The sequence below is a fragment of the Pongo pygmaeus genome, chromosome 2 (genome assembly GCF_028885625.2).
Source record: "Pongo pygmaeus isolate AG05252 chromosome 2, NHGRI_mPonPyg2-v2.0_pri, whole genome shotgun sequence".
Taxonomy (NCBI): domain Eukaryota; kingdom Metazoa; phylum Chordata; class Mammalia; order Primates; family Hominidae; genus Pongo; species Pongo pygmaeus.
In genome coordinates this window covers 108,112,886-108,128,961 of record NC_085930.1, presented here as the reverse complement: position 1 = coordinate 108,128,961, position 16,076 = coordinate 108,112,886, and the positions used below count along the sequence as shown (strand labels likewise).

At 42.0% G+C, this 16,076-nt stretch overlaps 1 protein-coding gene across 4 annotated transcripts in view; it reads left to right on the top strand.

Annotated features, from left to right (window-relative positions):
* Positions 1-16,076, top strand: part of LARS2 (leucyl-tRNA synthetase 2, mitochondrial) — a 161,182-nt gene that overhangs the window by 132,195 nt on the left and 12,911 nt on the right. For all 4 annotated transcript variants that reach the window (XM_054480414.2, XM_054480415.2, XM_063661971.1 and 1 more), the window contains 2 exons: positions 490-567; positions 4,276-4,387. In XM_054480414.2, the coding sequence (XP_054336389.1) occupies positions 490-567; positions 4,276-4,387 (190 nt within the window). The remainder of the gene's footprint in view (positions 1-489; positions 568-4,275; positions 4,388-16,076) is intronic.

Below are 16,076 nucleotides of genomic sequence, written 5' to 3'. Positions count from 1 at the left end.
CTCTGCCTCCCAGGTTCAAGAGATTCTCCTGACTCAGCCTCCCAAGTAGCTGGGATTACAGGCACCCACCACCAAACCCGGCTAATTTTTTGTATTTTTGTAGAAATGGGGTTTTGCCACGTTGGCCAGGCTGGTGTCGAACTCTTGACCTCAAGTAATCCACCCACCTCGGCCTTCCAAAGTGTTAGGATTACAGTTGTGAGCCACCATGCCCAGCCACTAGCACTATTTCTCTAAGCACCTACTATGAGAACCAACAGTATCCCAGATATGTGGAAGAATAGTCTTAAACAGTGGAAACAGTGTTGACTTTGAATTTTAAAATATTTTTTTGCAGATGAAACATAGTGATTATTTGAGATAGTAGATATATTTATAAATATCTTTGCATCCGATTCATTTTCCTTTTTTTGTTTTGATAATTCAGTCTTTTTGTGGAAAGCTTAAAAGAATTTTGAAATAAGTGAATAATTGAATGTTTACTAATAGGTGACCACCCATTTCACAGAGGACTTCTCACTGAATTCTGCAATTTCTCAGCTGATGGGACTCAGTGGTGCCCTCTCGGTAAGTGGCCTGTCCTCATTTGCTGCTAGCAGAGGAGGGAGGGAAAGGTGTGGCAAGGGGCCCTACAGGGTCCCAAGAGGGACAGAGAGCACCCCCCACTGTGTCACCGCCTTAGTGTGGCTTGATTATCTTAAAGAAACATTTTTCCATAGTCACAACCTAGTTTTATGCTGGAATGTTCTTAAAGATTTTCTGGTCCAAACTCCCTTCTCCCCCAGTATTTTACAGATGAGGACATTGAGGCCCAGGGAAGTTAGATGACATGTCTGGTTGATTAGTGACAAAGCTAGGACCAGACTCAGGCCTCCCTGTCTTCTGGCTTTTTGCACCCCGGCTGTCTGATTTCATGAATGAATTGTGATACCTCCTCAGCATCATTACATTTGATATTCATTTAACCTGGATGGATCAGGATCGTTCTCACCAATGCCAAAAGTCAGCCTTTTCAGTATGGACTTTCTTCTTGCTAAGCGTGACTACCATTTTTCTTGCCAGGGAAAGGATTTGTTAACAAATGTTCTTAGCTACTGGACAACAAAAGCATTCATTGAAGCTATTAACAAATGCTTCTTTAAAATGAAGGCCTCTCCAAGCTTTTACGATCAGTGGGGGCCAGGCACAGTGGCTCCTGCCTGTAATCTCAACGCTTTGGAAGACCAAGCTGAAAGGATCACTTGAGGCCAGGAGTTCAAGACCTGCCTGGGCCACATAGAAAATAAAATAATTAGGCCAGGCACGGTGGCTCACGCCTGTAATCCCAGCACTTTGGGAGGCCAAGGCAGGCGGATCACGAGGTCAGGAGATCAGGACCATCCTGGTTAACACGGTGAAACCCCGTCTCTACTAAAAAATACAAAAAATTAGCTGGGCGTGGTGGCAGGCACCTTTAGTCCCAACTACTCAGGAGGCTGAGGCAGGAGAATGGTGTGAACCCAGGTGGCGGAGCATGCTGTGAGCCAAGATCACGCCACTGCACTTCAGCCTGGGCGACAAAGCAAGACTCCGCTTCAACAAAAACAAAATAAAAAAATAAAATAAAATAATTAGCCTGGCATGGTGGCGTACAGCTGTAGCCATAGCTACTCAGGAAGCTGAGGCAAGAGGATCACTTGAACCCATCCTGGGCAACAGAGCAGGAGACTCTGTCTCTAAAAATAAAATAAAAAAGGTAATTTTTAAAAAGTAAAATAAAGATAAAAAAGGACAATGGAAAAAATTTCAAATTTGACTACATAAAACTTGACATTTTCAGTATGTTAAAAAAAATTATATGTCAGACAGAAGGTTAATATCCTTGTAAAGCACTCTTGCATATTAATATGAAAATACCTAACCAAAAATGGTCAAAGCATATGAAAAGATAATAACTCACAGAAAATGATATAGGAATAGCCAATACATTTGTGGAGGAAAATAAAATCTGCCTCTCTAATTATTATGAAAGGCAAATTTAAAACAAGATGCTTTTTTTTTTTTTTTTTTTTTAAATACCTGTCAAATTTGCTGAGAATACTTTAACGTAACTATTCAGGGCCAGGCACAGTGGCTCATGCCTGTAATTCCAGCACTTTGGGAGGCCGAGGCAGCAGGATCGATTGAGCTCAGGAGTTTGAGACCAGCCTGGGCAACATAACAAGACCTCATCTATAAAAAATTTAAAAATTAGCCAAGTGTGGTGGCATGCACCTATAGTTCCAGCTACTCAGGAGGCTGAGGCTGGAGGATCCCTTGAGCCCAGAAATTTGAGGTTGCAGTGAGCTGTTTGGTGCCACTGTCCTCTAGCCTGGGTGACAGAGCGAGACTCTCTGTCAAAAAAATAAAAATAAAAGCATAATTATTCCCCATGCTGTTGCAAAGATGGCAAAGTAGACTTTTACACGCCAGTGATAGGTGTGGTTGGTGTAACCTTGCCAGGAAGCACTCTGGCTGTCAGGTTGATTGTGTTACATCCTCTGATCAAGGAGTGTTCATTGCAGATAATTTATAGTCACAGAGACTCAGACCCCAGTGTCCTCTGATGGGGGAATTGTGAAATGACTTACGTCATATCAATAAGAAAGGAATGTGCCACCACCATTAACCTCATGTCTTGAAGAATACTTAATATCAGAAACTGTTTATGATATAATGTTAAATAAAAACACATGACACAAGGCCAGGCACAGTGGCTCACGCCTGTAATCCCAGCACTGCAGGAGGTCAAGGCAGATAGATCGCTTGAGGTCAGGAGTTCAACACCAACCTGGTCAACATGGTGAAACCCTGTCTCTACTAAAAATACAAAAAATTAGCCAGGTGTGGTGCTGCACACCTGTGCACCTGTAGTCCCAGCTACTCAGGAGGCTGAGGCAGGAGGATTGCTTAAACCAGGAGGCAGAGATTGCAGTGAGCTGAGATCACGCCACTGCACTCCAGCCTGGGCAACAGAGACTCTGTCTCAAAAAAAAAGATACAAAAGTGTTCATATGAGCTGGGTGCAGTGGTTCACACCTGTAATCCTAGCATTTTGGGAGGCTAGGGCAGGCAGATGGCTTGAGCCCAGGAGTTCGAGACCAGCCTGAGCAATATAGTGAGATACCCCATCTCTATTAAAAAAAAAAAATTAATTTTTAAAATTATAAAAAAGGAAGTGTTCATATGGCAAGAATACCAATCCTGAAAATGTTACATATGTAGTAAGCATCTATATACACATTTTTGCATTTTTGGAGACAAGGATAAAATATACCTTTTTTTCTAGGTTGTATAATTATGAGTAGTTTTTCATTTCCTGTATTTTCTGTGCTGAGTGTGTGTTAGTTTTTTAATCAGAAAAAATAAAGCAAGAAACTGAAATGAAACTGTAATGAATTTCTGTCTTTCCATTCCAGAATTTGGGAAGTCCTTAATAATAACACACAGAGCTAAACACAACCATGTTTGCCGGAATTGACCAAAGGTGTTTAAGAGAATAGGGGTCCCTAAGTAGGGTATAGAGGCCCCCTGCCCTAGGTGTTTCACAGTTTAACACCTTTGAGCAGGTCTTGGTGCATTTTTCTGTGTACCTGCAGCGCAGAGGAAACGTAGCAGAGTGCGTAAGAGTTTGGCTACAGTGTGCCTGGGGGCAGATTGCCCTCCCTCGCTGATCCTTAGCTGCTTCATCTGTCCAATGGGGTAAGAATACCACCCTCAAAGAGTGGTGAGGACTAAATAAGTTAACATCATGTATTCGTTGTTGCTGCTGCTGGAGCTTTTTTTTTTTTTTAAAAAAAGACAGGGTCTCACTGTTGCCCAAGCTTCAGTGCAGTGGTGTAGTCATAGCTCACTGCAGCCTTGACCTCCTGGTCTTAAGTGATCCTCCCACTTCAGCCTCCTAACTGGGACTATAGGTGTGTGCAACTGTGCCTGGCTAATTTTGTTTTATTTTTTAATTTTTCATAGAGATGAGGTCTCACTATAGTACCCAGGCTGGTCTCAAATTCTTGGGCTCCTGCCTTGGCCTCCCAAAGTAGTGGGAGTATAAGGGTCAGCTAGCACACCTGGCTTGCTGTAGTTTATCTGAGTGCTATCATTAAGTAGGGGAAGTTCTTTGTCCCAAGCAGAAATGGATGGCAAAGGGGGTTTCTTTATACCAGCTTGTGTCTCTGGACTTCAGATACGTTAATGGTCTTTCTTAACCATGCTTATTTTTACACCTCGGTCTTCTTACTTTTTTTTCCTCTTCTTTAGCAAGCCTCTCAGAGTGTCATTCTCCACAGCCCCGAATTTGAGGATGCTCTGTGTGCCCTGATGGTGATGGCTGCTCCAATGGCCCCTCACGTAACCTCAGAGATCTGGGCAGGTACGTGGCAGAGTCCTTTTTTGACCAGTTACTACTAACTAGAATTTGTCCAAGCCTCTCTTTGAACATCATTCAGGACTCAGATGTCCTCAGACATAGGGTCCAACATTTGGCATCTATACTCAGCAACCTCTCTGTCTTGTACTCTGAATGGTAGTACTTCATCCACATGGTCACCCCTACCAAAAGGAAAGACACTTCCCTGCTTTGAATAATGTGCCCAGACTAATGTGGGTGTTGATGTTACCACCTTAATCCCTTCTCGTGACTCAGCCCCCCAGTATCCACATATTATGACCTGCGTGGTCTTTTTAAGATAAAAACTCGTGTTTAGTACCACTCTAAAGATGGAAATTAAGTTATAGGTCTAAACTTACACTGTAATTCAGCACTCTTCACCAATTATTCCTAATCTAGGCATCAAAGCAGGCCTGACTGCCTGCTTGAATTTCAGCCCCTAGAACTCTCCACATCATTGGAACTGTTAGCCTGGACAAAACCAGGACTTCACAAAATCATCAAATTGGGATTAGGCCAAGCATATAGGGAGGGGCAAAGTGACATGTAATTGAGCTCCTGAAAGATCATGCATGGGAAAGTCTTCAGATGTTTCTAGAAATAGGTCATCTGAAATGCATGTGACTTGGCAGTTTCATTGATGTAAAAGATTTCTTCTAAAAAAAAGATTTCTCCTAATTAAATTTACTGATGTGGTGTCACAGAGAAGAAATGCATGTTGTTTAGTTGAGCAAACCACGAGTCTCAGTGTAAGCTTGAGTGATAAGAAGAATTTGAGGATTATTTGAAATTCCCACCACCCAAGCAACTGTATGCCTACAGGAGATAAGTGGAAATTACAGTAGGATTTATGGTTGACAGAGTAGTGCCTGTGTCTCTCACAAAGCCTTGTTTATTGCCTTCTACTTTAAAACATAGTGCTCCTTGTTGATTTGAGGGAATCATTGGGAATTGGGCCCTACCATCTCCATCAGAGTTGCTTCTTAATTCCTCAGGAGGAGCAGTGGTTCCTTTTTCTTTTTAGCTAAGATGAGACTGTTATTTTTCCAGGGTCCCCTTTTTTACAGTATAAGTGTCTCTGTCAAAAGGAAGTGTTTTTCATTCCTTGAGGAAAAGCGAATCTGTTTTAATTTGCTTTCATTGTAAACCCATGAGCTTAGTTTGGATTTTTATCCTTTTTGATATCTAAAGCCACTTTAAAATTAAACTTGTTCAGCCAAATATTGAAGTTCACGTAGTGGGAGGATTTTCCAGCCAGTGTTTTGTTTATGTACCATATCTACACTTTCTGACTTTAAGCATCAACCAAAAAAGTGGAAAGGGCTTTGGAAATCAGGAACTAATCCTAAAAACTGGGTAAGGATTTGGATGGGTCTGACTCTGAAGTTTCCTTCGGATTCATTCTTTGCTGCTTTCAAGACCGAATCAAGGTCCAGTTTACTTTAGCAGGAAAGAGATGTGGTGTAGCTCCCAACAGATTCTGCCCTACTTTATATGCTTTAAGATATCCTGATTGAGTATAAGTGTATTTCATTGTGTCTTAAGTCATCTTCTGGGTCTTTCCAGTTACTCTTTTAGTTACCCTTTTTAAACCAAGCTTTTGCAACTCCTGGCCCCCTCCAACAGGTGGCTTAGTTGGAAGAAGTCAGAGAGGTCTGGGTTGAGTGTGCCCAAGATAAGTCTGAATTCTGTAATGAATTCCTGTCTTTCCATTCTAGAATTCGGGAAGTCCTTAATAATAGCATGCAGAGCTAAACACAACCACATAGCTTAAATACTAGCTACCAGTCAGTGTCAGATGCCTCTTTCATAGGGGTTGCAATTTTAAGTGACAATGAGGTAGTGCAACTGATTTAAAGTAGGAGGGGAAAGAGAGAGGAGGAGGAGAAGGCAATTATAAGGACTTCATGAGTTGAGCAAGGTTTTAAATGTAAAGACAAAGGAGGTGAGGAAAGATGGGAAGAACTGAAATGTGTTTTCAGTGGATCTACAGGGGAGACCGTTTTTAAGTTTCTCACATTTTGAATCTTTAAGGGAGACAATTTTTGAGTCTGATTTGTGTTTAGAAACCTCATTATACCAATTAAAGAAATCATACCATTGGATAGTCAGAATTGTTTTATCCTTTTTGTTCTAAGGAACCTCTCAAATGAACAATTTTGTTCCTATCAAAAGTTCCCCCAAAGGGATCACTGTCATTCCAAATTGTCTTTGGAAATTTGTGGCACTTAAAAAGATATGCACAGGAGTTAGGGCTGTAATTAGAAAACATAAAGAAAGCCTGTGCTTGTGGTGGAGGAGGCAGTTTTAGATTGAAAAGACCGAGACCCCATGAGAGCCGCAACACATCCATGGGTTGCTGCTTGTGGAATTTTGCATCTTGGTGCTTGATCAAAGTCAAGTCATCATTGATCAGGAGCCAGACAAAGCCTCCTGCTTATCAGTGGACAAAACTAACATAAAAGCAGTTCTCAGGAACACAAGAACAAGACTGAGGAAGAAGTCATTATGAGATTTTGCAATGGTGACTTGGGGCACAGCGTGTCTCCAAGAAGTAACCAACTGACCACTTCACCCTTAGGGCTAGCTCAAAGACAAATTTATGGGACCTATTCCCATCCTCTCCCAGTGGACAAACAGCATCAAGATAGTACACAAGCAGATAGATAGGTCATTAGGCCAGCAGGTGTTAGTTACTAGAAAACAGTTTCACCAAAGAACAATAGAATTCTGATCAAAAAACCAAATGTCCAAAGTGGGACCTCTTAAGAAAATAAGATAAATGCAACACTAAAAGCTTCAGTGAAATCCTGGAGTTCAATTCAGCATGAACTTAGTTCCCAGCCAAGGGTGAGTGGCACCTCATCCAGGTAGAGACACAAGTGGGTCTCAGATGCGTGCACTGTTTCTGAGTCAAAGGTTCCAGTCAAAGGCAGTGAGAGTCTCAGTTGAAATTCCATGAACCTGCAATTCTATCAGCATCCTCCAGCCAGAGACCACCAGGAACACACCTTCAGATAACAATTTGGGTTTATTACCGGGGGAAACACTGGGCATCTCAGTAAGAGGGTGCTAGGAAGGACCTGTTACATAATGAATTTGGGCTTTGGTAGAATGATTTGGGGAGGGGTCTCAGGAAGTGAGAATTTGCTCTAGATTGAGTGCTGTCAGTAAGTGGGGACAGTTTTATGATTGGGTATCTTAAGAAATCTTATCTCGCTGGGCGCGGTGGCTCACTCCTGTAATCCCAGCAGTTTGGGAGGCTGAGGCGGGTGGATCACGAGGTCAAGAGATCAAGACCATCCTGGCCAACGTGGTGAAACCCCGTCTCTACTAAATATACAAAAAATTAGCCTGGCGTGGTGGCAGGCGCCTGTAGTCCCAGCTACTCAGGAGGCTGAGGCAGGAGAATGGCATGAATCCAGGAGGCGGAGCTTGCAGTGAGCCGAGATTGCACCACTGCACTCCAGCCTGGGCGACAGAGCGAGACTCCGTCTCAAAAAAAAAAAAAAAAAAAAAAAAAAAAGAAATCTTATCTCTAGGGAGGTACACCTGAGCAAGGATAAAGTGTAATTAGTAAAGAAATAGCAGTCTCTCATATTTGCCTAGAGAAGGGGATGTTTGATATTTTGTGTGTTTCATAGTGACCTTGTCTTTGTGCTTTGACAAAATTATGACATGGTCTTGTTTTGGTCTCCTTTTATGTTTTCAGTGTGACTGTCTGATGTTGGTGTTCAGTGAGATCATTTGTGTTGAACAGGAGAATAATATGGCCTAGTGATGCACAACTGGTGAATTTCTTATAACACTGAGGCCTAGCTATAATTGTCAGACCAGTTCCCAGATGATAAGGACTGAGAATAAAAATCCCCTTACCATCACCCTCTAGAAATAAACAGCCACCGTCAGCATCTTAGCGCAGATCATTGCAGTGGATATGGTGGCTGGGTGCGGTGGCTTACGCTTGTAATCCCAGCACTTTGAAAGGCCCAGGCAGGAGGATCACTTGAGCCCAAGAGTTCAAGACCAGCCTGGGCAACACAGGGAGACCCCACCTCTACAAAAAATTTTAAAATTATCTGGATGTGGTGGCATGTGTCTGTAGGCTCAGCTATTCGGGAGGCTGAGGTGGGAGGATCACTTGAGCCCAGGAGTTCACGGCTGCAGTGAGCCATGATCATGCCACTGTACTCCAGCCTGGCTGACAGAGCAAAAGCCTGTCTCACAGAACATAGAAAAAGTAAAATGATTGTGTTCACTTACCTATGTGAATTGTATTTTGTGTCCACTTGTCTGTGTTGTGTTGTATTTTGTCATGTCTCTTTATAAAATTTAAATACCCTAAAATTTACCCATTTTAAGTATATACTCAGTGTTTTAAGTAAATTTATATACTTGTGCAACCATCACCATGATCAGTTTTAGAACTGGATTTCCATTACTGAAAAAAGGTTCCTCACACCATTAGTCCATCACACACCCACTCCAACCCCCAGCATGACTAATCTTTCTGTCTCTGTAGTTTTGCCTTTTCCAGAAATGTTATATAAATGAAATCATACAATGTGTAGTCATTTCTGTTTTATTTCATTTAGCATAATGCTTTTGAGATTAATCCATGTTCTGTTTATAGTAGTTCATTCCCTTTTATTGATGACTTGTTTTATTAAGATAGAGGTCATCTTATAACCTGATTTACTCACTTAAATATTCCATGAATATATGTTTATGGGCCATTAAATACTTTTCTACAACATCTTTTTTTTTTTTTTGGAGATGGAGTCTCACTCTGTTGCCTAGGCTGGAATGCAGTAGTACAATCTCAGCTCACTGCGACTTCCCCTCCCAGGTTCAAGAGATTCTCCTGCCTCAGCCTCCCGAGTAGCTGGGATTACAGGCACCTGCCGCCACGCCTGGCTAATTTTTGTATTTTTGGTAGAGACAGGGTTTCACCATGTTGGCCAGTCTGGTCTCAAACTTCTGACCTCAGGGGATCTGCCTGCCTCGGCCTCCCAAAGTGCTGGGATTGCAGGTGTGAATCACCACGCCTGGCCTACAACATCATTTTTAATGGTCATAGAGTTTTCCATTGTTTGAATTTACGCACTCCGTATCATTGAACATTCGAACTGTTTATAGTTATACTTTTTTTTTTAAAAGCTAAATAGCCGCCGGGTGTGGTAGCTCACACCTGTAATTTCAGCACTTTGGGAGGCCGAGGCGGGCAGATCCCCTGAGGTCGGGAGTTCGAGACCAGCCGTCAGGCTGTACTAAAAATACAAAATTAGCCGGGCGTGGTGGCGCATGCCTGTAATCCCAGCTACTCGGGAGGCTGAGGCAGGAGAATCGCTTGAACCCAGGAGGCAGAGGTTGTGGTGAGCTGAGATTGCGCCATTGCACTCCATCCTGGGCAATGAGAGCGAAACTCCATCTCCAAAAAAAAAAAATATAGCGCTAAATAGCTAATGTTTACATGCAAAATTATTTCCTAAGAACATATAACTAACTGTAATTGCTTGGTCAGAAGAGATACAAAAGATTAAGGCTTTTGATGCACACCCTCAAATCAAATTCCAGAAATTCTCTGGGTCTTCTATGAATATGCCTGAACAGAAACATGAGCAGATATCATGATTCCAGATATTATATATGGACTTTTCAATCCCTTTGTGATAAACCCATTCTGCAAACTGGAGTAGCCCAACCTGGGCCCATCCCATGTCTTTGAAATCCTGAGTGATTGCTCACACCTTTGCACCTGTGAGGATGGATAACAGGGGCCCATACACCTGGGCCCAGAGCAAGGAGATATGTCTTAGAGGAGCTCAAGCACCAGGCTGCGGTGGTGGTGTCGGCATCAGAGGCCTAGTGCATCCTGTCTGGACAGACTCAGAGAGTCAGTCAGAACACAGAGCAACAGTTTGACTATCTTTGCTTTACACTGGGCTTAGGTCGGTTTCTCAGGTTAGCAAAAAATTAAATTCTCAGTATTTCCAGTTTAACAATATGATATTTAAGAATATGATATTTGGGTTTTTTTGTTTGTTTTCGTTTTTTTAACATATAAACTTTTAAAATAACCACATTAGGCTGGGCGCTGTGGCTCACGCCTGTAATCCCAGCACTATGGGAGGCCGAGGTGGGCGGATCACAAGGTCAAGAGATCGAGACTATCTTGGCCAACATGGTGAAACGCCATCTCTGCTAAAAATACAAAAATTAGCTGGGCGAGGTGGCATGTGCCTGTGAAGTCCCACCTACTCAGGAGGCTGAGGCAGGAGAGTTGCTTGAACCCGGGAGCTGGAGATTGCAGTGAGCCAAGATCGCGCCACTACACTCCCACCTGGTGACAGAGCAAGACTCCGTCTCAAAAAAAAAAAAACTGCATTAATTGTCCATGTGTGCCATGACTTAGTGTGTCTAACATTTCACTCCCATAAACAATCCACCACGGACAATTCTGTGCATAAATGTTGTTCTCACTTCAAATTATTTCCTTGAAGTGGAAAAGATATGAATCTATTTAAGACTCTTGATATATATTGACAAATTATTTTCCTAAGAAGTTATTCCATCTTCCACTCTAGGATCTGTTTTTGAATTGTACATTGTGCTTCAATGATTTAACTACTGCATTTTTACAGACAGTTTTAACACCTGGCAGGCTAGCCGTTCTTCATTTCTTTTCTTATAATTATTTTACCTCTTCTCACCTGTTTATTTTTCTCAGCGAAACTCTGCATAATTTGTTAAGTTTCCCCAAAATCACCATGACATTTCAATTGAAATGTGGTTAAACTTAGAATTAATTCAGGAAGGTTTCACATCTTTACCTCATCCAAACTTTCATCCCAGCTCATGGTCTGTCTCAAGTATTTTCTTTTCTTTTGTGTTCTTGTAGACTAGAATCTCTTTCTGCTATATTTTCTGATTGATAACGGCTGGCATATTTTTCTTCTGTAAAACCACATTGACACCAACATTTGTTTTATTTCAATTAAGATTTATTGTGAGTTGATAGTCTTCTTAATGTTGTCAAATAAAGGTTAATACCATGGAAATTTGATCAGTTAAGAAAAATATATATAGACTGATAAAAAACTATAAGAAAGAATTAATCTATTAATCTAATAGATTAATCCAAGTAACTTGAATCCTCTGGAATATGTGAGGGAAATAACTCATTATTTTCTTAGTATAATTTATTTTTTTAATCTTTTTAAATTTTTTTAAATTTATTTTTATTTTTTGAGATAGGGTCTCACTCTGTTGTGCAGGCTGGAGTACAGTGGCACAATCTGGGCTTATTGCAGCCTTGACCTCCTGGGCTCAAGCAAACCTCGTGCCTCAGCCTCCTTAGCTGGGACTGTAAGCACATGCCCCCACACCCGGCTAATTTTTGTATTTTTTTTTTATAGAGATAGTGTCTCACTGTGTTGCCCAGGCTAGTCCTGAGCTCCTGGGCTCAAGCAATCCTCCCTCCTTGGCCTCCCAAAGTGCTGGGATTATAGACATGAGCCACTGCACCCAGCCTACTGTCCTTTTAAAAAGATGTAATTGAGAAAAATTGCATATATTTATGGTGTACAATGTGATGTTTTGATATATGTACACATTGTGGAATGATTAAACCAAGGTAATTAGCATATCCATCACCTCACACATATCATTTGTTGTGATGGGAATGTTAAAAATCTACTCTCTTAGCAATTTTCAACTAAATAATGCATTGCTGTTAACTGTAGTCACCAGGATGCACAGTAGATCTCCAGAACTTATTCCAACGGCATATAATTTTTTAAATTTTTATTTGCATATTTGTTTTCTATCCTAATTCCCTACTGATCTCTCTTACTTTAACAGGTAAAATCCTCTTGGATTTTCTAGGATTCTATGATCAGGAGATAAGGATGTTTTCTTCTTCTAATAGTTATACCACGGTGTCTTATTATTTTCTTTATTATACTTTTTAGAAAACCCTATGTAGTGTTAAAGAATGCTGGCTACAGGCAGTCAGGTCTCATTTCCAGATATAAATGGAACAAACGCTTCCCCGGTTAGATGTGATGTTGGCTGTTGGTTTGGGGTGGATAGTCTCTGTCATGTTAAGGAAGCAGCCTTCTGTTTTTGTTTACCAGCACTCATATTAGGAATGGGAGTTATATTTTACTTAATGCCTATTGTCCAGTTGTTGAGGTAATGTATTATTTGCTTTTAATTTTCTCTTTTGCCCTTTAGATATGATTTATGTTCAGTTAATTGATTGCCTAATATTGAGATATCCTCAGATAAATTCATATTGACCGTGTCATGGTAGACTTAATATACCATTAAATTCTGTTTGGGAAAAAAATCCATTTGCAAAAAAATCTATTTGCTGGGGTTATATAGAATTTTGCAGTTATTTACTAAGACTAGCTTTTTCTCAATATGCATTGTTAGGTTAGTGAAAGAGGGTTTCACGACTTCACAGAGGGAATGAGTTGCCTCTGTCTTTTTTTTTTTTTTTTTTATGGAACAGAGTCACACTGTGTGGCCCAGGCTGGAGTGTGGTGGCGCCATCTCAACTCACTGCAACCTCCGCCTCCCGGGTTCAAGCAGTTCTTGTGCCTTAGCCTCCTGGGATTACAGGCGCGTGCCACCACGCCTGGCTAATTTTTGTATTTTTAGTAGAGACGAGGTTTTGCCATGTTGGCCAGGCTGGTCTCAAACTCCTGACTTCAGGTGATCCGCCCACCTCAGCCTCCCAAAGTGCTGGGATTACAGGCGTGAACCACAGCGCCTGGCCACCTCTTTTTACTGTGTTACAACAGACTTCAGGACAAGATCTTAACTTGTTCCTTGCTGAATAGACAGACACCCTTAAGGGAGGGTGGTGTTAGGCCCTGACAAGCTGCAGCCATATTATATTATATTTTGCAGTCTTTTATTATCTTCTTAAGCAGGAAACATGGCTCTTTCATTTAGCTTTGGTGGTCACATTAAGTCTTTTTTTTTTTTTATTGAGATGGAGTCTTGCTCTGTCGCCCAGGCTGGAGTGCAGTGGTGTGATCTTGGCTCACTGCAAGCTCCGCCTCCTGGGTTCACACCATTCACCTGCCTCAGCCTCCTGAGTAGCTGGGGCTACAGGCCCCCGCCACCACACCCAGCTAATTTTTTGTATTTTTAGTAGAGACGGGGTTTCACCATGTTGGGCAGGATGGTCTCGATCTTCTGACCTCGTGATCCGCCCGCCTCGGCCTCCCAAATTGCTGGGATTACAGGCGTGAGCCACTGCGCCAGCCCCACATTAAGTCTTTTAAGTGGCCTGCTGTTAATTCTGTCGTAGTCTTTTCTATAAAACAATACTGATCCAATTTGTGATAAACTCACCCACTCTCGTTATAGAATATACATTTCTCCCGTTCATCTTCCTTCTTTGGCCCACGTTATCTGTCTACCTCCTTCATTTTGTTTCTCCCAGGAAGGACTGATGTAAATGGGATTTTCAGAAACTCCCTCCAGCATGCCCCTCTGGTCTCTGCATCTAGAATACAGGGGTCAGAGGATCTACTTTCTCTAGGGTCCTTCCTCTCCCTGGCAGGTCTTATGGTACAGTGTACACTGTGCTTTGCCTCTGTCAGTCTGTCCTTCATTTCTGTGACCAGATCTCCAACAGGACATGTTCTAAAGAAGTGTGGTAGAAACTAGCCCATTTCAAACTTTGCACCATGATTTTTCTACACGTCACCCCACTGGGGCTTTTGTGATCAGTTTTATAATGAAGAGTGGATCTAGATTGAATCTTAGTTTTGCTACAGTGTTTCATTCAGTCATTCCATAAACATTTATTGAGTGTGTACTATGTGTCAGGCAGTGTTCTAGGCATTTGTAGGAAAGCAGGAGAGAGCAGTTGGAGCAGTGGACATTGTGTTCATTTCAGTTGCAGTCCTCCCTGAAGTTTTACAGATCTATAGCAACTCATCTTTTCTTTTCAGTTCAAAGAAGCCGTGGGAAACCTATGTCTCCTGCTCTCCCCCATGAGATGTGTACCGTTTTTTTTCTGAATGAGCAGTTGTGGACATAGCCCAGGCAAATGGGGAGTCTTATGTACCAGGAATGTCCCCCTGGGTCATTACTCATGGGTATTAGGTGCCCCCAGGAAAGAATGGGGAAATGATGCCTCCTGCCTGTCCCAGCATGTGAGGAGAGTTAATGTAACAGGATGTTGAAAGTCCTTTGCAGACAGAAGCACTGTATTGTGATAGGGCCTCAATATTTTCTTCTCAGACTGTCAAGTCATTCCTGTCCCAAGGATCTGGGACAGCTTTTATGCATATTTCGTTTTTTCTAAAACACTTACCTTTCATATACCTTCAGTTTTATTCCTGCATCTTAGAAAGATAACTCCAGAATGACTAAAGAGAACATGGTCCGCCAAGGTGGCATGTTCAGAAATGACCATTCCCAGAGTTCCCCTGAGAGGCTGATTTTCAAAGGAGAAGTTCTCCCCAAAGAGCAACAGAATTGAGATCTGTGTCTTAAGGGAGATGTGAAGTCCTCTTGGCATGATGGCCATTATTGCCCTGGATAAAAAGCAAACATTTTAGAGATGCCCAAAGTACTTAGAGCCTAACAGTCCTCTATCAATTGCTTAAAGAGTAAACGGAGACCTTTTATAAGAAACAGACCCAGCGTCTTGGCAGTTTGCAAACAGGATGAGGAAATCTTTTTTTTCCTTCCTGAAGCTTCGGATCTGAGAAGCTAAAGACACCACATCTGAATTCACAAAGTTTCTTTTGTTTACCATAATATTGTCCTATCTAGATGAGGGTGGTAGCTGCTTGCCTAGGGAAATTTTGAGTATTTGGAGCCACTGATACTGTTTCTAGACAAAAAGACTCAAGGGTTCCTTTGTTGGTAAACCGTAAAAGAGCAGAAAATTATCAAACAGGCACACTGGCTCACTCCTGTAATCCCAGCACTTTGGGAGGCCGAGGCAGACAGATCACCTGAGGTCAGGAGACCAGCCTGGCCAACATGGTAAAACTCTGTCTCTACTAAAAAAATACAAAAAATTAGCCGGGCATGGTGGCACATGCCTATAATCCCAGCTACTCAGGATGGGCTGGGGCAGGAGAATCGCTTGAACCTGGGAGGTGGAAGTTGCAGTGAGCTGAGATTGTACCACTGCACTCCTGCCTGGGTGACAGAGTGAGAATCTGTCTCAATAAAAAAAAAAAAAAAAAGAAAGAAAGAAAATCACCAAACAGCGAGCTGCTTGGTGGTGCTCGTATTGGAGACGTAATTTCACCATCCTCAAAAATGACCCAACAGGCAACAGCTTGGATGGATCTTAGGGGAATATGCTGATTGAAAGAAGCTAATCACTAAAGCAATCTACCATATTATTCCATTTATATAACAGTCCTGAGATAACACAATTGTAGAGATGGAGAACGTATTCATGGTTGCCATGGGTTAGGAGTTGGAGGTGGTGGCCGTAAAAGAGTGGCACTAGAGAGCCTTGTGATGATGGAACTCTTCTGGCTCTTGGCTGTGTTAACTGATGGTGGTTACATGAAGCTACACATGGTTATGCTAAGCTACACACACACACACACACACACACACACACACACAAGTTATTAAACTGATGGAATCCAAATAAGCTCTGTGGGTTGCATTCATG